Source organism: Scyliorhinus canicula, chromosome 23 (assembly GCF_902713615.1).
Source record: "Scyliorhinus canicula chromosome 23, sScyCan1.1, whole genome shotgun sequence".
Taxonomy (NCBI): Eukaryota; Metazoa; Chordata; class Chondrichthyes; order Carcharhiniformes; family Scyliorhinidae; genus Scyliorhinus; species Scyliorhinus canicula.
The window spans coordinates 380,429-406,027 of record NC_052168.1 but is presented as its reverse complement, the minus strand read 5'-3'; the positions used below and the strand labels follow the sequence as shown (position 1 = coordinate 406,027).

The window sequence follows — 25,599 nt, the reverse complement described above, 5'->3', positions numbered from 1 at the left end:
ATTTCTACATGCATCAGTTATTTCTTTGTTTATTGCCTGCCCCACCATAACATTACTATTTGGTGGCCGATAGACTACTCCTATCAGTGACTTTTTCGCCTTACTATTCCTGATTTCCACCCAAATGGATTCAACCTTATCCTCCATAGCACCGATGTCATCCCTTACTATTGCCCGGATGTCATCCTTAAATAACAGAGCAACACCACCTCCCTTAAGTGTTGGAAGTATCAGTTCATCTCTCATGTCTACACCAGCCAACACTTCAGGCTTGGGGTTGGGGTCGGTTGGGGGCTCTGGGGTCGGGGCAAGGGGAACGGCCTGTATTTGGCAGGTGGGAGGGGGTGATGGGGACTATGGGCGGGGTGGGGCGGTACTGTTGGACATGGGTAGGCCGGGGCATGGAACGATGCTGGCGAGGGCAGTGCCATGTGCATACTCGTGGTTGGTTGGGGGGGGTGGGGGGGTGGGGGGGTGGGGGGGGGGGGGGGGGGGGTCCGGCGCTAACTCAACCATGTGGCCCGGTGGAGATCATTGACCTTCCAGCACTGGGTGCTGGTCCTCCTGGTCACTTTACCGAACTGACTGCCACTTCTTCCCAGGTGCCACTGGCTGCCCTGTGACTGATCCTCCGAGAACCTTGGGGGAACAGGACATCCCTCTGGCCTCTACCGCGTCCAGTAATCTGTTCAGGTCGGCATCCATGAATCATGGGGCTGGACTCTTTGGTGGCTTGGCTGAGAGCTGTGTGAGATTGATTGTGTAGAAGTGGTTTAAGTGCTGCTTTCCCTTGTTAGTGGGAGCCAGGCGAGTGCGGTCCTGGCGAATCATCTGGTGGGACCATCGTTTGTGGATGAAGCCCGTGGGGTCTTGTTAACTGGACTCATTAACGTTTTATAGCAGTGACAGCCTTACCGGGCTGAGCGCTGGGAAGCTCACGGCAGTTCCAGCTTGCTACCACATATAGAAACTTTCTGGTTAAATCACGCCCATAGAGAGGAATCTGTAAAACTGAATATTGGATCCAAGGATAGACTTCTATTACTGTAGTTATTATTATCAAATTTCTTAATATTACATGTCAATAAATCAATTGTAAGACTGTTAAATGCATCTAGCAGGAATACTTCTGAAGCAAGATGCAGAAAAGAGTGCTAATATGACATATTAATTCAGAAAAAAGGAATAGAGAACAATGTAGGAATGAGTAGGTTTAAAAAATAGAATTGGGTTTGGGAAGATTTCAAATGTTCTGAAATGTTTTAATAAGGAAATGATCTAATACAGGTTCTTTGACAATCTGATGCTGCTATCTATCATTATGTTACAGAAAATAAACCAGTCAGAGGAATTGAAATCAACTGTAGATGAATACAATAATATCATTAAGGTAAAATAATCCAAGACACAGAAAATAAACTGAAATAAAAATGTTTCTTTGAAAATGATCCTTAAACATTTGAGACATGCTCAGCATATCAGACCGCTGAAGGTCAAAAACCAAACTTGTGCTCATCATCTAAAATAATGTTAGAAAATGTTGCACATACACTGCTAATCTATCAAGATCAGGAAGAGAAAATACATTTTTCATGCTTCATCCGACTGTTGGATTTCATCTAAATGGATTTAGCTGAAGTTATTTTAAGTTTGGTATTCATCCCAAGTAGAAATTTTTTTAATTTGCATTTTTAAAAAAATGAGCTGTGGTGCTGTGGTAAAGAACAAAGAAAAGTACAGCACAGGAACAGGCCCTTCAGCCCTCCAAGCCTGTGCCGACCATGCTGCCCATCTAACCTAAAACCTGTTACATTTCTGGGGTCCGTATCCCTCTATTCCCATCCTATTCATTTGTCAATCGTACCTGCGCCATCACCTCCTCCAGCAGCGAGTTCCAGGCACCCACTACCCTCTGTGTAAAAAACTTCCCTCGCACATCTCCTCTAAACTTTGCCCTTCGCACCTTAAACCTATGTCCCCTAGTAATTGACTTTTCCACCCTGGGAAAAAGCATCTGACTGTCCACTCTGTCCATACCCCTCGTAATGTTGTAGATTTCTATCAGGTAACCCCTCAACCTGTGTCTTTTCAGTAAGAAAAAACAAATTTATTCAACCTCTCCTCATAGCTAATGCCCTCCATACCAGGCAACATCCTGATAACCCTCTTCTCTACCCTCTCTAAGCCTAACTAAGGTTCTATAAAGCTGCAGTATTACTTGCCAAATTTTATACTCAATGCCCCATCCAATGACTACCTTCTTATTGACTACCTTCCCCATCTGTGGACCTGTACACCCAGATCCCTCTCCTATCAATATTCTCAAGGGTTCTGCCATTAACTGTATGTTTCCCACCTGTATTACACCATTCAGAAATGCACCCTTCCACTGCGACCCTCTGGCTTCTCTAACCGAGCCAATTCTGTATCCTTGTAGACAAGGATGTGGCGAACACTATTCTTAGCATTTTATTTTAACTTATCTGTTTACTTTGTTTTCAATTCTGAAGAGTATTGTTAGGCTTGAACTATCCCTGTTGCTTCATTTATGGCTTTCGGGGTGTTCAAGGATTATCTGGAGTATCCAATAAATTGATTTGCATAGTATAATTGAAAATAATATCATCTTTTAATTTTAATAGTAATAGTTTCCAACTCTTAAAGTTTCTTTTGCAAATTATCTTGTAATTAGTTTTCTTCAAAAAGTGTTGAGGCTTGCTGGGATACAGTTCTTGGGGTACAGGGGATTGGAGTGCACAGTTAAAGAATTTGTGCCACAATTGTGCATGGTTTTGGTGAGACCAGACCTGAAATACCAGATGCAGTATTGGTTCCCATATTTAAGGAAGGAAGCGCTTGCAATGGAGGCGATAGAGCAGTGGGTCACTAGATTGATCCTTGAGATGAGAGGAATGTCCTGTGTGAGAGGCGGAATAAACTGGGTTTATATTCTTTGGAGTTCAGAAGAATATGAGGCGATCTTACTGAATCATACATGGTTCTGTAGGGACTTGATAGGGTAGATACACCGAGGTTATTTCATCTGCCTGGAGAACATAGAACACAGGGGCATCATATTAGGATGAGGGTGATCGTAAAAAAAAAACTTGAGATGAGGAATTGGAATTGTGTATAACAGGGGGTTGTGGATGCTCCATCGTTTAACATATTACAGGCTGAGATGGATAGATTTTTGGTAACTCAGAATCCAGGGATATGTGGAGTAGGTGAGGAAAGTAGAGTTAAGCCAAAGATCACCCATGATCATTTTGAATACTGGTGTAGTCTTGATGGGTGTGATTTTTCTATCCTGCTCCTATGTTTTATGTTCCACAAATGCTTGTCCCCTTCTGGTATCTCACCCAATTAATCATGCAGTTGTGCCACCCTAGATAGTGGTCTGTTTTCTTGTATTAGTTTATTACCTTAAATATTAGAGTACAGGCAATTGTAATAATTTAAAACCAAGGCGGGATTCTCCCCTACCCGGAAGTCTCTGCACCTTTAGGGGTTAGGCCGGCAGGGGAGGGGGTCACTTCCGTGTCCACCATCGTGAAGACTGTGGCGAACGCGGAAGGAAAAGAGTGCCCCCACGACACAGGCCCGCCCGCCGATCGGTGGGCCCCGATCGCTGGCGAGGCCACCGTGGGGTAACCCCCTGGGGCCAGATCGGCTTATCCAATAAACTTTTAAATGCCCTCAATGTTGACGAGTTCACTACTGTTGCAGGTAGGGCATTCCACGGCCTCACCACTCTTTGCGTAAAAAACCTACCTCTGACCTCTGTCCTATATCTATTACCCCTCAATTTAAGGCTATGTCCCCTCGTGCTAGCCACCTCCATCCTCGGGAGAAGGCTCTCACTGTCCACCCTATCTAACCCTCTGATAATTTTGTATGCCTCTATTAAGTCACCTCTTAACCTTCTCTCTAACGAAAACAACCTCAAGTCCATCAGCCTTTCCTCATAAGATTTTCCCTCCATACCAGGCAACGTCCTGGTAAATCTCCTCTGCACCCGTTCCAAAGCTTCCACGTCCTTCCTATAATGAGGCGACCAGAACTGTACGCAATACTCCAAATGCGGCCGTACTGGAGTTTTGTACAGCTGCAACATGACCTCATGGCTCCGGAACTCAATCCCTCTACCAATAAAGGCCAACACACCATAGGCCTTCTTCACAACCCTATCAACCTGGTGGCAACTTTCAGGGATCTATGTACATGGACACCGATATCCCTCTGCTCATCCACACTGCTAAGAATTTTACCATTAGCCAAATATTCTGCATTCCTGTTATTCTTTCCAAAGTGAATCACCTCACACTTCTCTACATTAAACTCCATTTGCCACCTCTCAGCCAAGCTCTGCAGCTTATCTATGTCCCTCTGTAACCTGCAACATCCTTCCACACTGTCTACAACTCCACCGACTTTAGTGTCATCTGCAAATTTACTCACCCAACCTTCTGTGCCCTCCTCTAGGTCATTTATAAAAATGACAAACAGCAATGGCCCCAGACAGATCCTTGTGGTACGCCACTCGTAACTGAACTCCATTCTGAACATTTTCCATCAACCACCACCCTCTGTCTTATTTCAACTAGCCAATTTCTGATCCACATCTCTAAATCACCCTCAATCCCCAGCCTCCGTATTTTCTGCGATAGCCGACCGTGGGGAACCTTATCAAACGCTTTACTGAAATCCATATACACCACATCAACTGCTCTACCCTCGTCTACCTGTTCAGTCACCTTCTCAAAGAACTCGATAAGGTTTGTGAGGCATGACCTACCCTTCACAAAACCATGCTGACTATCCCTAATCATATTATTCCTATCTAGATGATTATAAATCGTATCTCTTATAATCCTCTCCAATACTTTACCCACAACAGACGTTAGGCTCACCGGCCTATAGTTACCGGGGTTATCTCTACTCCCCTTCTTGAACAAAGGGACCACATTTGCGATCCTCCAGTCCTCTGGCACTATTCCTGTAGCCAATGATGACCTAAAAATCAAAGCCAAAGGCTCAGCAATCTCTTCCCTGGCTTCCCAGAGAATCCTAGGATAAATCCCATCAGGCCCCGGGGACTTATCTATTTTCACCTTGTCCAGAATTGCCAACACTTCTTCCCTACGCACCTCAATGCCATCTATTCTAAAAGCCTGGGTTTCAGCATTCTCCTCCACAACATTATCTTTTTCCTGAGTGAATACTGACGAAAAGTATTCATTTAGTATTTATTCATTCTCCTGCCTTATCCCCATAACACCTGATCCCCTTATTAATCAAGAACCTATCTATCTCTGACTTAAAGACACTTTGTGATTTGGCCTCCACAGCCTTGTGCGGCAAAGAGTTCCACAGATTCACCACCCTCTGGCTGAAGAAATTCCTCCTTATCTCTGTTTTAAAGGATCGTCCCTTTAGTCTGAGATGGTGTCCTCTGGTTCTAGTTTTTCCTACAAGTGGAAACATCCTCTCCATGTCCACTCTATCCAGGTCTTGCAGTATCCTGTAAGTTTCAATAAGGTCCCCCCATATCCTTCTAAATTCCAACGCGTACAGACCCAGAGTCCTCAACCGTTCCTCATACGATAAGCTGTTCATTCCAGGGATCATTTTTGTGAACCTCCTCTGGACCCTTTCCAAGGCCAGCACATCCTTCCTTAGATACGGGGCCCAAAACTGCTCACAATACTCCAAATGGGGTCTGACCAGAGCCTTATGCAGCCTCAGAAGTACATCCCTGCTCTTGTATTAATTCTTGAATAACAATTAATATGTGCACTTAGTGTTAAATATATGTTCTTACTTTTTTTTCCAAACAGGGATTGAAAGAAGAAATAAATAGATTGCAGTGTCATCTCACATGTGAAGATGTGACAGTGTAAGTTGGACACAGTAATAGGCATCAGGGTTTGGAAAGCTCAGCAGGCCAGAGTTTTTACCAGGATATCTTTTCATCTTCTTGGATGTGAGGATGGTGTTATCTGGTACATTTTCGCAGTGCTGGATGAGCCACAGAATAGAAGTCATAAGAGTCCCAACAGTGCAGAAAGAGGCCATCCAGCCCATCGAGTCTGCACCGACCCTCCGAAGGTGTACCCTACCGCACCTTATCCCGTAACCTCAACTAACCTCTTTAGATATGAAGGGAAAACCTGTTTAGTACGGCCAATCAACCTAACCTGCACATCTTTGGACTGTGGGAGTTTTGTCGACCACAAGGAATGAAATGAAATGAAATCCCGAGTTGATAAAGTAGCAATTTTGGTTCACTGTAACTTAAAGGTATTTGGACTTCCAGTCACGGCATGTAGAAGCCAGGTTGCGTACCTGGTAGCTCCCGCCAGAGTCCTCTGTTTTTGGCCCTTTTAGCCCTCTTCCCAGTGGCAATTTTTGGACAGACCCGCCTCATTTCATAGCTCTTTGCAAGAAGATGTCAAAGTCTGCAAAAAAGAATACTAGAAAGAAGGTTACGAGCGGTAGCCCTTCAGCGGAGCTGGGGAATATGCGGAGTCTGTTGGGAACAAAGATGTCAGAGGCAAGCTCATCGGGTGGGGCTGCACCTATTACTGTGGATAAGCTGATGGAGGTAACGGCTAATTTGAGAGACAGTTCAGCAAGCACCTTGAAAGACAAGGGAGGGAGATGATAGAGACTCTCAAAGTCGATGGAGGATGCATTGGGCCTGATAAAAGAGGCATTGGGAGAGACCTCGGAGATAGTGTGGGAGGATGGTGAATTGTTGAAGGTGGTGGAGGAGACTGTGTTGTGACATAGTGACCAGACAGCCTCACTGGAAGCTGAACGTTTGATGGTAGAGGACAGGAGCAAGGCCTGAGGGCTAAGATCGAGGACCTGGAAAATAGGTTGAGGAGGCAGAACCTCAACGATCTGTCTGGATTGTACGCAGAACAATGCTGCCTCTTCCTGTTCTTTTCTCGCAGCCCATTCCTGGTTTCCTTTTAGGAGTAGGTGTAGAGTAGCTAATAGTCACTAAGCCTGGATGAACTTGCCATAATAGTCCATAAGTCCCAGAAAAGGCTGTAGCTCTGTGGTGTGTTCAAGCCCCCTGCTGAATGGCTCGTACCATAACTGTGACCAGGTGCAACCCTTCATGATCTACTCGGTAGCCCACTTCCCTCGAGTGTAAGATACACTTCTCTCTCCGCAGGCAGATGCCCATCTCCGAGAATCGCCGGAGCACCTCATCCAAGTTACTTAAATGTTCCTGTTCAATCGCCCCCGTGATCGACATGTCATCTAGATATATTGCCACTTGCGGTAACCCCAATAGTGTGTTTCCCATTCCTCTGGAATATGGCAGAGGCTGCCAACACTCCGAAGGGGAGCCTGCTGTAGTCGTACAAGCCTCTATGTATTTATGGTGACATACTTAACGGGAGGCAGGGTCCAGTTCTAACTGCAAATATGCATAGCTCATAACGAGCTTGGTAAATGAGTGTCCACCAGCCAGATTTCTGTGCATGTTCCCGATTTGGGGCATAGAGTAACAAACCAATTGGGAGACCATGCTAACTGTTAATTTATAATCCCCACACAATTAGATTGCCTTATCAGGTTTAGCTCTGTAACCACCTGCGCCGCCCAATTGGCAAAATATACTGGCTTGATGATCCCAAGTCCTTTGAGCCAGCTAAATTTGGTCTCGACCTTTGCCAACAAGGTTTAAGGGATGGGGCGAGCTCTGAAGTATCACGGTTGTGCGTTCAAGTCAACCTGGATTTTTGCCATGGACCATTTTATTTTCCCCAGCCTGGGCTGAAAAACCTCAGGGTATTTACCTAGCACCTCGTACAGGCCCCAGATGCCATTTGGAATATCTTCCACCATTTCAAATGTAGGCATTTCAGCCAATGGCAGCCTAGCAGGCTGGGGCCATGTCCTTTGACAATGATTAATGGGAGATGTGCTGACTGTTGCCTGTAAACCACCGGGGTCATAGTGGTCCCTGCAATGGTTCACTTGTCTGTGTCCCTCAGAATCAATTGCTGCACCCCTGACTTTATCCTATCGAAGGTCTACTTTCCAACAAATGAAACCACAGCTGTGTCTAGCTCCATATCGATACTCATTAACCTGCACAATTATCTTAATGGGAGCTACTGTCCACCAGCCAGATTTCTGTGCATGTTCCCGATTTGCTGCATAGAGTAACAATTCAGCTGCATACATTCTTCCTCTTCTGGTTCATCCAGGTGGAAAGTGCGAGCCCGAGGTTGGTGCCTGCCTGGATCTCTGGCTGACCTGAAACTTGTGTTCCTTCAAACCATTCATCCACATGTCCCACAACATCCTGGCTTTCCTCTATGATTCCGGGGAGGTATCCCATTTGACCAGCGGACCTAGCCCCTCTCTCTCTCGGTCCTGGGAAGGGGATTAGTCCTGGGAGGGGCCGCTCGCCGGGAGTAGGCGCATCCAGAGATGTTTACCTCCATCCCCTGGATCTCCAGCATGCCTATCAGTGCTTTCACAGGAGAACATTATTTGCAGAGTCTGTTGTAAACCTAGGGACGGTTTGGATCGTAATTTCTGCTGAGTGGCCACATTGTTTACACCGCAGACCAAATGGTCACAAAGCATTTCTGAAAGGAAAGTTCCTAATTCACAAAATACCTAATTCACAAAATTTTATGTAGCCTTGTCAAAAATTCAGTTTTTGACACAGATCCTTTCTGCCGTATTAAAACAGTATCTCTGCACTGTCATTGATGGTCTTGCATTGAAGTGCTGTCCTACTAAGAATTTTAATAATTTTTGAGTGTCACAAGTAGGCTTACATTAACACTGCAATGAAGTTGCTGTGAAAATACGGTTACCAGTTGCTCAAAGGTTTTAGTGTCCGGAGCTACAGGGCTTGTTAGGCTTTTAATCACGCCATAAGTACATTCACCGCAGGCAGTCAGCAGTATTACTGTACCACATGCGTTCTTAGTTGTCTAAGCTTGTGTCGAATATGTGCAACGTTCCAAACAGAGGCATTTTGAAATAAGAAAAAATTCCAACCTTAATCCAGCAGAGTAAAGGAGGTGATTTACCTGATGGCATAGCAGCGTCGACAGTAGTCTAGTTTCATCCTTGTCACCAGTTTTGTTGACCACAAGGAGTCCAAACCAAGTTGATAAAGAAAGCAATTTTGGTTAATTATAATTTAAAGGTATTTACTATATACATCAGATCCCAGCCGACTTTATGTAGAACTTAACCATGATCCATCTTTACTCCCTGACCCCTTAGTGGGGATCTGTATTTGGCGAGAATCAAGGGGATAGTGATTTCTCCCACCCCATAAGCCTTGTGCAGTCTATGACAGGGATGAAACCAGAGCATGTGGAGGAAACCCACACAGACATGGAGAGAATGTGCAAACTCCGTACAAGGAGTTACCCAAGGTCGGAATTGAACCAGGGTCCTGAGCGCCTTGAGGTAGCAGGGCCACTGTGCCACCATGCTGCCCCAAAACGTTTCACAAATTGCAGAATATTGTCACCAAATTGAATGTTGCAACTAAGGGCACAGTTCAGTGGAGTTAAAGTTAAAGTCCGCTGTTGGGCATGTTTAGGGGGTTCAGAAACACCCTGCTACCCAACAGCACTTTGCTGGATTTTTTGGCCTCAGTGAGATTCTCTTGGTGGAGGCTGCACTTAAGAGTGAGTTCCTTCTGGCAAGCTTGCAAATCGGGGTGCCATTTTGTCCGGCATCCCCAATATCGGCCCCTTTCACGTCTCCCCATATTTATGATCCCCCCTCACCCCCCCCCCCCCAAACCTTGGGGAGGCCTCAGGGTACCCCCCTCATCTCCCTTCGAGTGGCAAGGACCCCTGGGCCTGACCATGGCAACCTACCACCTGGGCACCTTGGCACTGACGCTCTGGCCAGAGTGTCACCCTGCCCTGTCCCCGACTACCCAGGGGTATCCAATAGTGTAGGTGACCTCCCCAGGTGCCGTTGTGTCTGGTCCACATTTGTGTGGACCACTCCTAATGGCGCCCTGGTGAGGTCTCTCAGCCGTGGCCATTGAGTACCAGGCGCTGGCTTAATCTGGTGTCTGGCAGCTCATTTAAATAAAAAGATCTGGATCTTGCCCAGCGAGCCGGGTGACTTGCGATCGATCCAGCACAGAACATGATTTGGGGTTCACATAACAGGACCAGCCAGATAAATAATGGCTAAAATACAGGTTAGAGGCTGAGAATTCTGTCACCGAATCCCCGAAACCTGGTCTGTGGTAATTATCCAGGATGTTGATAGTGGGGGCTACAGTGGTGGTAATGCTGATGAGCGTCAAAGGAAGATGGTTAAATTCTCTCTTGTTGGAGATGGAAAATGCTAGACTCATTTATTAAGGATGAAATAACTGAGCATTTGGAAAGTGGGGACAGGATTGGTCCAAGACAGCATGGATTCACAAAAGGGAAATCTTGCTTGACAAATCATCTGAATTTTTTGAGGATATGACTATTAGAGTGGACAAGGATGAACCAGTGGATGTTGTGTATCTGGACTTTCAAAAGACTTTTGACAAGTTTTCACATTAAACTCATGGTATTGGGGTAATGTATTGACGTGGATAAACAGATTTGCAGACATAAAGCAGAGAGTGGGAATAAACGGATTATTTTCAGAGTGACAGGCAATGACTAGTGGGGTACCACAGGGTTCAGTGCTAGGACCCCAGATGTTCACAATATACATCAATGATTTGGACGAAGAAATTACATGCAATAGCTCCAAATTTGCAGACGACACTAAGCTGGGTGGCAGTGTGTGCTTTGAGGAGGATGCAAAGAGGCTGCAGAGTGACTTGGACAAGCTGGCTGAGTGGGCAAATACTTAGAAAATGCAATATAATATGTGAGGTTATTCACTTCGGTGGCAAAAACAGGAAATCAGATTATTATCTGAATGGTGGTACTTTAGGAAAATGGAAAGTGCAATGAGATCTGGGTGTCATGGTGGAACAGTTGCTGAAGGTTGGCATACAGCTACAGCAGGCGGTGAGGAAAGCTAATGGCATTCTGGCCTTCATGGCGAGGATTTGAGTATAGGGGTAGGGATGTCTTCCTGCAGTTGAATAGGGCCTTGCTGAGGCCACACCTTGAGCATTGTGGCAGTTTTGGTCTCCTAGTTTGAGGAAGAACATTCTTGCTATTGAGGGTGTCCAGCGAAGGTTCGGCAGTCTAATTCCCAGGATGGCAGCACTGACATATGAAGATTGACTGGATGGGCTGGGCTTGTACTCATTGGAGAATGAGAGGGGATCTCATCGAAACATACAAAATCCTGATGGGACTGGACAGGCTAGATGTGGGAAGAATATTCCTGATGTTGGGGACGTCCAGAACTAGGGCGTCACAGCCGAAGAATAAGGGGTAAGCCATTCAGAACTGAGGACAGCGGCGTGCAGAGGGGGGGGGCCGACGGGGCGCTGGCCCCGGGCAGCGACTGGATGGGGGCAGCACCGCGGTCGGCCCGAGCGCGCCTGCGCACCGCGGTCGGCCCGAGCGCGCCTGCGCACCGCGGTCGGCCCGAGCGCGCCTGCGCACCGCGGTCGCCGCGGTCGGCCCGAGCGCGCCTGCGCACCGCGGTCGGCCCGAGCGCGCCTGCGCACCGCGGTCGGCCCGAGCGCGCCTGTGCACCGCGGTCGGCCCGAGCGCGCCTGCGCACCGCGGTCCGCGGTCGGCCCGAGCGCGCCTGCGCACCGCGGTCGGCCCGAGCGCGCCTGCGCACTGCAGAGGCTGGAGAGGGAGCAGAAAGGGCGCGAATTTTCCAGAATGGACGGCATTGCCACCATGGGTGAGTTTTATTTATTCATTTATTTATTTTATTTATTTGATCTATTTTAAAACTCTTCTCTGCACCCTCTCTGTAGCTGTCAACTTTTAAACTGTCGTGCCCAGAATTTGACATTTGGGCCAGGGGCACCCATTTGGGACAGAACCAGTATTTTATAAAAATTCATCATGGCCTCTTAACTTTTGCCCTCTTACCCTTTATACTTAAAGCCCAGGGTCAGCAGGGTGCAGGGGAGATTCTCAGAGACTTGACTGCAAGCTGCTGGAGCTCGGATCTTGAACAGAGCTTTTATATCTGGATTTGGGGACCCTTTATGCACTGGCATAGTGCACAAACAGGCCCCACATGACCAGGGTTTTGTGAAGAAGAAGGGATCTGGAAATGTGTTGACTGTGAAAATTATATTTGTGGAAATTGGGTGAAGTAGTTTGATGAGACTTGGTGCTAAAGCTTTAGAGAAATGAAGATGGAATTTGATTTGAAGAAGTTCAACGTTTTGAAGGATATTGTGGCTGAAATGAAAGCGATACGTGCTGAATGAGCTGACCGAAATGTGTGAGATATGTCTTTGTATCTGCTATGTGTAATTTATCGGTCATATTATTGCAATTTTCCTGTTAATTCATGTTTAATTTACGTTGATTTTGGTGTGATTGCTAATATAAAAGTGAAGTCTTGTATATTGGTCTTAGTTGGGTTGTTTGTAGTTGTTTCCACAAGGGTCATAACAGTATTTCCATGACGTTCTGCTCATATCCTTCTCCATGGGGGTTGCAGAGGAGGGAGGCGCAACTTTTGAGACATAACATCTCACCCATTGATTTAGATTTAGAACAGTACAGCACAGAGCAGGCCCTTCGGCCCTCGATGTTGTGCCGAGCAATGATCACCCTACTCAAACTCACGTATCCACCCTATACCCGTAACCCAACAACTCCCCCTTAACCTTACTTTTTAGGACACTACGGGCAATTTAGTATGGCCAATCCACCTAACCCGCACATCTTTGGACTGTGGGAGGAAACCGGAGCACCCGGAGGAAACCCACGCACACACGAGGAGGACGTGCAGACTCCGCACAGACAGTGACCCAGCTGGGAACCAAACCTGGGACCCTGGAGCTGTGAAGCATTGATGCTAACCACTATGCTACCGTGTTGCAAAGCAAAATGACTGAAGAAGAGAACAATATCCCTAGAATTCCAGCGCTAAGGGGAAATTGACTAACTTACAGCGCAATTTAACCTCAGGCAGCCGTCCTATACCTTAGAGATGGCAAAGATAAAGAGGTCAGTGAATAGCTCTAGAACGGGTGCAACTACGTTTTTTATAGGTTTTTTGGTGATATTTAATGAAATATTTACGTGGGATGTAGTAAGAGTGAAGCCTGGATGATCAGAGGACTGCTATGGCATTTAATCTCGGAATAGGAGACATTTATTCCTTAACATGCTAATATTTGAATACAGATACCACTAATTTGCAAGTCTATGATATAAATTGCACAAAATTATCAGTGGAGATGAACAAGAAAGAGAGAAATTAAAAAAGGAATGTTCAGACTTTGCAAATTATTATGACAATGATGTGGTTGCAATTCAGTTATATGACGAAATTATTGATTTTGTGATGCTCCTTCGAGCTGGAGGGACTAGAGTTCCCCCTGATCCTAAAGATGCTCTGGAGTCTTTACTGCAGTATGGGAGGGATGTCTTTCCGACGCTGTGTGTTTCATACAGATTACTGCTTACAATTGCATTTTCAGTCGCAAGCTGTGAAAGGTCATTTTCAAAACTGAAATTAATAAAAACATATCTGAGGTCTTCTATGTCACAGGAGCGACTGACCAACCTGGCTTTAATAAGCATTGAAAAAGAATTTCTCACAGCTGATGTAAAAAATGAAGTAGTTCAGGTGTTTTGTGACAGGAGGTATCATTTGGGGAAAAGAACTTAATAAATTTGATTGATTAATATTAAAATTGAATAAATCAGGGTAGCATGGTGGTTAGCATAAATGCTTCACAGCTCCAGGGTCCCAGGTTCGATTCCCGGCTGGGTCACTGTCTGTGTGGAGTCTGCACGTCCTCCCCCTGTGTGCGTGGGTTTCCTCCGGGTGCTCCGGTTTCCTCCCACAGTCCAAAGATGTGCGGGTTAGGTGGATTGGCCATGCTAAATTGCCCGTAGTGTCCTAATAAAAGTAAGGTTAAGGGGGGGGGGGTTGTTGGGTTACGGGTATAGGGTGGATACGTGGGTTTGAGTAGGGTGATCATGGCTCAGCACAACATTGAGGGCCGAAGGGCCTGTTCTGTGCTGTACTGTTCTATGTTTAAAGCGTTTATTTCATGTTTCATCTGTGTTTATATATTCAAAATGTTTTCCTTTCTCATAATATTTCTCAGTATATTAGGCCTTATACTTGAGTCTTTGGGGGCATATAATCAAGATTTGCCCCGGGCATCACCAGACCTCTGCACGCCGCTGACTGAGGAGGAAGAACTTCTTCTCTCAGAGAGTTGTGAACTTGTGGAATTCTCTACCACAGAGAGCTGTTGGGGTCAGTTCGTTGGAGATTTTCAAGAGGGAGCTGGACGTGGCCCTTGCCTCTAAAGGGATCAAGGGGCATCGAGAGAAAGCGAGAGTGGGATACTGAATTTGCATGATCATGTTAAATGGTGGTGCCGACTCGAAGGGCTGAATGGCCTACTCCACCTATTTTCTATGTCATTGCCTGTGGTCTGAACATTATCCAGGTCTTGTTGCATGTGCACATGGACTGCCTCAGTATTTGAGGAATCAGAAATTATATTGAATACTGTGTAATTATAAGTGGACATCCTACTTTTGATCTTATGATGGAGGGAAGTTGTTGAATTCCTGCAGGCGTATACACCTACAGAAACTTGAGCCTTGAAACATTTATTCATCTATATAGGAACATGAGAAAAAGAAAGGAACAATTTGCATTTAGATTATGCTTTTCATGACCCACAGGTCATCCCAAAGTGCTGTACTGGCAATAAAGTACTTTTGCAATGGACTCGCGTTGTAAAATAGGAACCTGGCAGCAGTTTGCACAGCAAGCTCAATGTGATAATACCCAGATAATGTGTTTTCTGTGATTTTGATTGGGGGCTGATTATTAGCTAGGACACCTCATCTCTTTTCTTTCATACCTACAGAGCCTGTGGTCTGCATAGTGTTGAATTACAAAGTGCCACTGCTCCCGTAAGAGCTCCAGAACACTCGCTGCAACTAGAAATAGAAGAGATTCAGCAGGTGGGAATTATGTGTAGAACTCAATGAGAACAATTCACATAGACATGTACGTGTCAATCCCATAACCGAAAGGAGGTCCTTAGAGTGGGATCATCACTCAACTTTTCATATTTGGTTAGCTGATTTTGATGTTGAGTTTATTTTCTGCATGACCCAATGGAAAAACTGATCATTGAGTTCTAAACCAATCTAGATGCGTCTCTGTAAAGATGCCAGTTGAAGGTAAGTTGTCTTGCATATTTTCACACTTTTTCCGTTTGGAAACGGAAGGATTTTAGAGACTGATTGACACCCTACTTTGAGCCACATGAACACTGCTTCCATGGTCAACAAGTCCAGACTTGGGACTGGAACCTGGAGATTGTAGCTCAGTACAGCAGTGCTACTAACTGAGCCAATCAAGCTCTACTGATGTTGATTAAAGCTAAAGGAAGATTTATTTGTTTTGGAGCATTGGTTGCTTTCATATTTCATAAATTTTACATGCCCATTCTGAGTTTTGCATTCCTAAGACTGCCTGTGTACTGATGATTGCATAATGCTCAATACAATAGTTAAAGAGCGCCATGATGCAATAAAACAAAAAATGATGGAAATACACTTAGGTCCATCAAAATCCAACAAGCAAAAGCTGGAGATACTTGAGGATTTGGAGGAAAGGTTTGTACCTGAAATCTGGGACATAAAGACCTGGGCTTTCTGATGTTGCCCCACCACTTCTGTGACATGTCATATTGAAGATACACTCCATCGTATTGTATGGCACTACCACCATGCTAACAGATCTAGCTGTGGGCCATCAGCAGCAGCAGAATTGTATTCAACCACAATCTGCAACCTCATAACCTGGCATATCCTCCACCCTACCATTACCACCAAGCCAGGAGCAATATCAGGCATACCGAAAAATGAGGTGTCAACCTGGTGAAACTACAATATAGGACTACTTGTGTGCCAAACAGCATAAGCAGCAAGTAATAGGCTGAGCTAAGTGATTCCACAATGAACGTATCAGATTTAAGCTCTGTAGTCTTGCCACATCCAGCCGTGAATGGTAGTGCACAATTAAACAACTCACTGGAGGAGGAGGCTCCACAAATATCGCTATCCTCAATAATAGAGGAGCCCAGCGCATATGCGCAAAAGACAAGGCTGAGGCAATCGCAACCATCTTAAGCCAGAAGACCCAAGTGGATGATCCATCTTGATCTCCTCCGGAGGTCTCCAGCATCACAGATGTCAGTCTTTAGCCAATACGATTCACTCCCTGTGATACCAAGAAACTATTGAAGGCACGGGATACTGCAAAGACTATGGGCCCTGACAATATTCTGGTAATAGTACTGAAGTCTTGTGCTCCATAACTTACTGCACCCCTAGCTAAGATGTTCTAGTACAGCTACAACACCGGCATCTACCCGGCAATGTGGAAAATTGCCCAGGTGTATCCTGTACACAAGAAACAAGACAATTCCAACCCAGCCAATTATCACCCTACCAGTCTACACTCCCATCATCAGCAAAGTGATGGAAGGAATCATCAACAGTGCTATCAAACGACACTAACTCAGCAATAATTCACGGATGCTCATTTTGGATTCCACCAGGGTAACTCAGCTCCTGACCTTATTACAGCCTTAGTTCAAAAGAGCTGAATGCCAGAAGTGAGATGAAGTGAGGGTCACTGTCTATGCGGAGTCTGCACGTTCTCCCCGTGTCTGTGGGTTTCCTACGGATGTTCCGGTTTCCTCCCCCAAGTCCCAAAAGACGTGCTGTAAGGTAATTTGGACCTTCTGAATTCTCCCTCAGTGTACCCAAACAGGCGCTGGAGTGGGCCGATTAGGGGATTTTCATGGTAACTTCATTGCAGTGTTTTTAAAAATAAATTTAAGAGTACCCAATTATTTTTTCTCTGATTAAGAGGCAATTTTAGCGTGACCAATCCACCTAACCTGCACATCTTTGGGTTGTGGGAGTGAAATGCACGTAGACAAGGGAGAATGTGCAAACTCCACATGCTCAGTGACCTAGGGCTGGGATGCGAATCTGCGCCTCCCTAACAGTCGACGAGGGGCTTTTCACAGTAACTTCAGTGAAGCCTACTTGTGACAATAAGCGATTATTATTATTTTAATAAAGATTCTTATTATTATAGAATGACTGCACTTAACATAAGGGCAGCATTTGACCGAGTATGTCATCAAGGAACCCGAGCTAAATTAGAGTCAATGGAAATCAGGGGGAACCTCTCGGCTGGTTGGAGTCATGCCTGGCACAAAGGAAGATGGTTGAGGTGGTTGGAGGTCAATCATCTTAGCTCCAGGATATCACTGCAGGAGTTCCTCAGGATAGTGTCCTAGCGCTGTTTCTTCAGCTGTTTCATCAATGACCTTGCTTCCATCATAAAGTCAGAAATGGGGATGTTTGCGGATGACTGCACAATGTTCAGCACCATTCACAACTCCTCAGATAATGAAGCAGCCCATGTCCAAATGCAGCAAGACCTGGATAATATCCAGGCTTAGGCTGACGAGTCGTAAGTTACATTTGCGCCACATGAGTGCCAGGCAATGGCTATCTCCTACAAGAGAAGATCTAACCATCGCCCTTGATATCCAATGATATTACCATTGCTGAATTCCCCACAATCAACATCCTGGGGGTTACCATTGATCAGAAACTGAACTGGCTTAGTCTGTACCGGGACAGCTCAAAGGCTGGAATCCTATGGTGCATAACTCATCTGACCTCCCCCATGTGGTAGTCACCACAGTTGTATATATCGCATATGAGGTGTATTACGGTAAGGCAAGTACAGGGGTAGATCCCTGCCTGCTGGCTCCGCCCAGTAGGCGGAGTATAAATGTGTGGGCTCTTCGAGCTGCAGCCATTTTGGCAGCAGCTGCGGGAGGCTACAGATCTCTGCGTAATAAAGCCTCGATTACACTCTACTCTCGTCTCGTCGTAATTGATAGTGCATCACCCCAAAAACCTGTCCACCATCTATAAGGCACAAGTCAGGAATGTAATGGAATACTCTCTCCTTGTCTGGATGAGTCCAGCTCAAACAACACTCAAGAAGCTCAACACCATCCAGGATAAAGCAGTCCGCTTGATTGCTCCTCCTTCCACAAGTATTTAAACCCTCCCCCACCATCGAACAGTGGCAGACGTGTGTACCATCTACAAGATGCACTGCACTAACTCACCAAGGTTCCTTAAACAACACCTTCCAAACCCAGGACCACTACTATCTAGAAGGACAAGAGCAGTAGATACCTGGGAACCCCACCACCTGGAGGTTTCCTTCCAATTCACTTACCATCCTGACTTGTGAATATATTGGCATTTCTTCATTGTTTCTGGGGCAAATCCTGGAACTGCCTCCCTAACAGCACAGTGGGTGTATCTCCATCTCAGGGACTGCAGTGATTCAGAAAGGCAACTCAGCGTTAACTTCTGAAGGGCAACTTGAAAAGGGCAATAAATGCTGGCCTAATCAGCGACGCGCACATCCTGTCAATTAATAAATAAATACATTTTTAAAATATTGTAAATGGATTAAAGCGTTCTTTGGGATGTGAGAACAAAGAACAAAGAAAATTTCAGCACAGGAACAGGCCCTTCGGCCCTCCCAGCCTGCGCTGATCCAGATCCTCTATCTAAAACTGTTGCCTATTTTCTGAGGATCTGTATCCCTCTGCTCCCTGCCCATTCATGTATCTGTCGAGATACATCTTAAATGACGCTATCGTGCCCACCTCTACTACCTCCGCCGGCAATGCGTTCCAGGCACCCACCACCCTCTGCGTAAAGAACTTTCCACGCATATCTCCCTGAAACTTTCCCCCTCTCGCCTTGAAATCGTGACCCCTTGTAATTGACACGCCCACTCTTGGAAGAAGCTTGTTGCTATACATAAGACCATAAGACATAGGAGCGGAAGTAAGGCCATTCGGCCCATCGAGTCCACTCCACCATTCAATCATGGTTGATTTCAACTCCATTTACCCGCTCTCTCCCATAGCCCTTAATTCCTCGAGAAATCAAGAATTTATCAATTTCTGTCTTAAAGACACTCAACGTCCCGGCCTCCACCGCACTCTGTGGCAATGAATTCCACAGACCTACCACTCTCTGGCTGAAGAAATTTCTCCTCATCTCTGTTTTAAAGTGACTCCCTTTTATTCTAAGGCTGTGCCCCCGCGTCCTAGTCTCCCCTGCTAATGGAAACAACTTCCCTACGTCCATCCTATCCAAGCCATTCATTATCTTGTAAGTTTCTATTAGATCCACCCTGTCCATACCTCTCATAATTTTGTAGACCTCAGTCAGGTCCCCCCTCAACCTCCATCTTTCCAACAAAAACAATCCTAATCTACTCAACCTTTCTTCATAGCTAGCACAATCCATACCAGGCAACATCCTGGTGAACCTCCTCTTCACCCTCTCTAAAGCATCCACATACTTCTGGTAATATGGCGACCAGAACTGCACGCAGTATTCCAAATGTTGCCTAACCAAAGTCCTATACAACTGTAACATGACCTGCGGACTCTTGTAATCAATACGCCATCCGATGAAGGCAAGCGTGCTGTATGCCTTTTTTTAAAATATAATTTTATTGGAATTTTTTACAGAAAATATAAAACATAACGACAAACAATGAAATGCAACGAAGTAACCCATAATAACTGTAACACCCCCAGACCGTATCGACGCATATATCACATCCCCCCACCTCCCCAACCCCAATGAACAACAAAAGAACTTAAAAATAAATTAAAATTAAATAAACAAACAAACATAGTCATTGTCCGCCCCCTTCCCCCCTCAGCTGTATGCCTTCTTGACCACTCTATTGACCTGCGTTTCCACCTTCAGGCTACAATGGACCTGAACTCCCAGATCTCTCTGTACATCTTCCATTGACCATATAGTCCGCTCTTGAATTGGTTCTTCCAAAATGCATCACCTCGCATTTGCCTGGATTGACCTCCATCTGCCATTTCTCTGCCCAACTCTCCAATCTATCTATATTTTGCTGTATTCTCTGACAGTCCCCCTCGCTATCTGCAACTCCACCAATCTTAGTATCATCTGCAAACTTGCTAATCAGACCACCTATACCTTCGTCCAGATCATTTATGTATGTCACAAACAACAGCGGTCCGAGCACAGATCCCTGTGGAACACCAATGGTCACCTTTCTCCATTTTGAGACACTCCCTTCCACCACTACTCTCTGTCTCCTGTTGCCCAGCCAGTTCTTTATCCATCTAGCTAGTATACCCTGAACCCCATGCGATCTCACTTTTTCCATCAACCTCCCATGGGAAAGTTTATCAAATGCCTCACTGAAGTCCATGTATATGACATCTACAGCCCTTCCCTCATCAATTAACTTTGTCACTTCCTCAAAGAATTCTATTAGGTTTGCATGACATGACCTTCCCTGCACAAAACCATGCTGCCCATCACTGATAAGTCAATTTTCTTCCAAATGTGAATAGATCCTATCCCTCAGCATTTTCTCTAACAATTTGCCTACCACTGACGTCAAGCTCACAGATCTATAATTCCCTGGATTATCCCTGCTACCCTTCTTAAACAAAGGGACGCCATTAGCAATTCTCCAGTCCTCCGGGACCTCACCCATGCTCAAGGATGCTGCAAAGATATCTGTTAAGGCCCCAGCTATTTCCTCCCTCGTTTCCCTCAGTAACCTGGGATAGATCCCATCCGGACCTGGGGACTTGTCCACCTTAATGCCTTTTAGAATACCCAAAACCTCCCCCTTCCTTATGCCGACTTGACCTAGAGTATTTAAACATCATCCCTAACCTCAACATCCGTCATGTCCCTCTCCTTGGTGAATACGATGCAAAGTACTCATTAAGAATTTCACCCATTTCCTCTGACTCCAAGCATAAATTCCCTCTTTTGTCTTTGAGTGGGCTAATCCTTTCTCTAGTTACCCTCTTGCTCCTTATATACAAATAAAAGGCTTTGGGATTTTCCTTAACCCTGTTAGCCAAAGATATTTCATGACCCCTTTTAGCCCTCTTTATTGCGCGTTTGATATTTGTCCTACTTTCCCAATATTCCTCCAAAGCTTCATCAGTTTTAAGTCGCCTAGATCTTATATATGCTTCCTTTTTCATTTTAGCTAGTCTCACAATTCCACCTGTCATCCATGGTTCCCTAATCTTTCCATTTCTATCCCTCATTTTCACAGGGACATGTCTGTCCTGCACTCTAATCAACCTTTCCTTAAAAGACTCCCACATTTCAAATGTGGATTTACCCTTAAACAGCTGCTCCCAATCCACATTCCCTAGCTCCTGCCGAATTTTGTTATACTTGGCCTTTTCCCAATTTAGAACTCTTCCTTTAGGATCACTCTCGTCTTTGTCCGTGAGTATACTAAAACATACGGAATTGTGATCGCTATTCCCAAAGTAATCACCGACTAAAACTTCAACCACCTGGCCGGGATCATTGCCCCTTCCGGAGTTCGACTATTTACATACTGCTCTAAAAAACTCTCCTGGATGCTCCTTACAAACTCTGCTCCATCTACGCCTCCAACACTACATGAGTCCCATTCAATGTTGGGGAAGTTAAAACCTCCCATCACAACCACCCTATTGCTCCTACATTTTTCTATAATCTGTCTACATATTTGTACCTCTACTTCACACTCGCTTTTGGGAGGTCTGTAGTAAAGTCCCAACAATGTTACTGCACCCTTCCTATTTCTTAGCTCTACCCATAGTACCTCAGTGCTTGAATCCTCCATCGCGCCCTCCTTAATCACAGCTGTGATATCATCTCTGATCAGTAATGCAACTCCTCCACCCCTTTTATCTCCCTCTCTATCCCCCCTGAAGCATCTATACCCTGGGATATTTAGTTGCCAATCTTGCCCTTCCCTCAACCAAGTCTCAGTAATACCAATAACATCATATTCCCAGGTACTAATCCAAGCCCTAAGTTCGTCTGCCTTACCTGCTACACTTCACGCATTAAAACAAATGCACCTCAGACCATCTGTCCATTTGCGTTCATCATCTCTTCCCTGTCTACTCTTCCCCTTAGTCACAATGAGTTTATTATCTAGTACCTTACTGGCTTTAGTTGCTGCCTGTTTACTGACCTCTAACTTCCTAATCTGGTTCCCATCCCCCTGCCACATTAGTTTAAAACCTCCCCAACAGTGTTAGCAAAAGCACCCCCTAGGACATTGGTGCCAGTCCTGCCCAGGTGTAGACCATCCAATTTGTAATGGTCCCACACCCCCAGATCCGGTTCCAATGTCCCAAAAATCTGAACCCCTCCTGCACCATCTCTCAAGCCACGTATTCATTCTGACTATTCTTGAATTTCTATTCTGAATGTCTCGTTGCACTGGTAGCAATCCTCCGATTACTACCTTTGAGGTCCTACTTTTTAACTTATCTCCTAACTCCATAAATTCTGATTGTAGGATCTCATCCCATTTTTTAACCTATATTGTTGGTGCCTATATGCACCACGACAACTGGTTGTTCACCCTCCCCCTTCAGTATGTCCTGCAGCCGATCTGAGACATCCCTGACCTGTGCACCCGGGAGGTAACATACCATTCGGGAGTCTCGTTTTCGACCACAGAAACGCCTGTCTACTCCCCTTACGATTGAATCCACTATGACTATAACCCTGCCAGTCTTTTTACCGCCCTTCTGTACAGCAGAGTCAGCCACGGTGCCATGAGTCTGGCTACTACTGCCTTCCCCTGGTGAGTCATCTCCCCCAACAGTATCCAAAACGGTATACCTGTTTGGAGGGAGATGACCGCAGTGGACACCTGCACTGCCTTCCTGCTCTTTCTCTGCCTTTTGGTCACCCATTCCCTGTCTCCCTCACCAATCATAATCTGCGGTGTGACCAACTCACTGAACGTGCTATCCACGACCTCCTCAGCATCGCGGATGCTCCAAGTGAGTCCATCCGCATCTCCATACATACTTTTACATAATATGTATGTTTTGTTATATTTCAGTCTGGCTTGCTTTTGAGCCAGAGATTCAAGCCCCACACCAGAGATCAGAGCAGATAATGTATATTGACATTCCAGTGCTGTACAGAGGGAGAACCGTCCTACTGCCACCCACCTGATTGATATAAAAAAATCCATGACAGCATTTGAAGAAGAGCTGGGGAGGTTTCCTGATGACCTGGTCAACATTTAATTCTTGAATACAGATTACCTGGTTATTTATCTCATTGCTATTTGTAGGGTTTTATTGTGTGTAACTTTGGTGCTTAACTTCCAAACATGGCAGGTGATTGTGCTTCTTAGTAATGTCCTGAGGGCATAAAGGGCAATATATAGATACATGTTCCAGAGGCTAGATTCACAGTATAAAAAGGATCCAGCTACAGTGCAGACTTTGTTTGCACTGGAGTGCTGCACTTGGTGCATTTGAGTGCTACAGTGAGAGTTTGGTGACTTGAGGGAGATAGGTGAGGAGAGAGCAAGGTACTCCTTTCATTTCATTTCCACAAAGAGCGAGAAGGGAGCCAGGAGTTTACAGAGTGTAGCTGACTGGAAGCAGATTCGGAGGGCGGAGGTCCAGTTAGTCTACAGGGCGGCTATATTCTGTAAAGTAAGAAGGGATGGAGGATAAGGCAGTTGCATGCTCCTCCTGTAAGATGTGGGTGGTGAGGGATACCACCGGTGTCCCCGCTGACTATACCTGCGGAAGTGCACCCAACTCCAGATCCTCAGAGACCGTGTTAGGGAACTGGAGCTGGAGCTGGATGAACTTCGCATCATCCGGGAGGCAGAGGGGGTTATCGAGAAGAGTTACAGGGAGGTAGCCACACTCAAGGTACTGGACAAGAGTAGCTGGGTTACAGTCAGGGGAAAGAAAACTATTGGGCAGACAGTGCAGGGATCCCTCGTGGTCGTTCCCCTTCAAAACAAGTATACCGTTTTGGATGCTGTTGGTGGGGGGGGGGGGGTGACCTACCGGGGGAAGGCCCTAGCGGCCAGGTCTCTGGCACTGAGTCTGGCTCTGGGGCTCAGAAGGGAAAGGGGGAGAATAGAAAAGCAATAGTAATAGGAGATTCAATGGTTAGGGGAATAGATAGGAGATTCTGTGGTTGCGAGCGAGACTCCCGGAAGGTACGTTGCCTCCCGGGTGCCAGGCCAGGGATGTCTCGGATCGTGTCTTCAGGATCCTGAAGGGGGAGGGTGAGCAGCCAGAAGTCATGGTGCACATTGGTACCAACGACGTAGGTAGGAAAAGGGGTGTGGAGGTAATAAACAAGTTTAGGGAGTTAGGCTGGAAGTTAAAGGCCAGGACAGACAGAGTTGTCATCTCTGGTTTGTTGCCGGTGCCACGTGATAGCGAGGCCAGGAATAGGGAGAGAGTGCAGTTGAACACGTGGCTGCCAGAATGATGTAGGAGGGAGGGCTTCAGGTATTTGGATAATTGGAGCGCATTCTGGGGAAGGTGGGACCTGAACAAGCAGGACGGGTTGCATCTGAACCAGAGGGGCACCAATAGCCTGGGAGGGAGGTTTTCTAGTAGTCTTCGGGAGGGTTTAAACTAATTTGGCAGGGGAATAGGAACCGGATTTGTAGTCCAGCAACTAAGGAAGCCGATATTCAGGACGCCAAAGCGTGTAGTGACGCAGTGGGGAAGGTAACACTGACAAAGGAGAGTACTTGCAGGCAAGGAGATGGGTTGAAGTGTGTATACTTCAACGCAAGAAGCATCAGGAATAAGGTGGGTGAACTTAAGGCATGGATCGGTACTTGGGACTACAATGTGGTGGCCATCACGGAAACTTGGATAGAAGAAGGGCAGAAATGGTTGTTGGAGGTCCCGGTTATAGATGTTTCAACAAGATTAGGGAGGATGGTAAAAGAGGCGGTGGGGGGTGTCATTGTTAATTAGAGATAGTATAACAGCTGCAGAAAGGCAGTTCGAGGAGGATCTGCCTACTGAGGTAGTATGGGTTGAAGTCAGAAATAGGAAAGGAGCAGTCACCTTGTTGGGGGTTTGCTATAGGCCCCCCAATAGCAGCAGAGATGTGGAGGAACAGATTGGGAAACAGGTTTTGGAAAGGTTCAGAAGTCACAGGGTAGTAGTCATGGGTGACTTCAACTTCCCAAACATTGAGTGGAAACTGAGTAAGGCTGAGGAAACAAGGTTCAGACAGGGCACTGGAGGGATACAAGATAGCCAGGAGGGAACTGAAGAAAGAGATTAGGAGAGCTAAGAGAGGGCATGAAAAATCTTTGGCGGGTAGGATCAAGGAAAACCCCAAGGCCTTTTACACATATATGAGAAATATGAGAATGACTAGAGCGAGGGTAGGTCCGATCAAGGACAGTCGCGGGAGATTGTGTATTGAGTCTGAAGAGATAGGAGAGGTCTTGAACGAGTACTTTTCTTCAGTATTTACAAAGGAGAGGGGCTATATAGTTGGAGAG

The 25,599-nt window shown here is 45.8% G+C and overlaps 1 protein-coding gene across 10 annotated transcripts in view; it reads left to right on the top strand.

Moving 5' to 3' along the window:
• The window catches only part of LOC119956439 (inositol 1,4,5-triphosphate receptor associated 2-like), a 140,966-nt gene that overhangs the window by 72,589 nt on the left and 42,778 nt on the right, over window positions 1-25,599 (top strand). For all 10 annotated transcript variants that reach the window (XR_005458638.1, XM_038783667.1, XM_038783670.1 and 7 more), the window contains 3 exons: window positions 1,331-1,390; window positions 5,841-5,899; window positions 15,014-15,110. Coding sequence is in view for 9 of the 10 variants with exons in the window: in XM_038783667.1 (XP_038639595.1) it covers window positions 1,331-1,390; window positions 5,841-5,899; window positions 15,014-15,110 (216 nt within the window). In the remaining variant the exon portion in view is untranslated. The remainder of the gene's footprint in view (window positions 1-1,330; window positions 1,391-5,840; window positions 5,900-15,013; window positions 15,111-25,599) is intronic.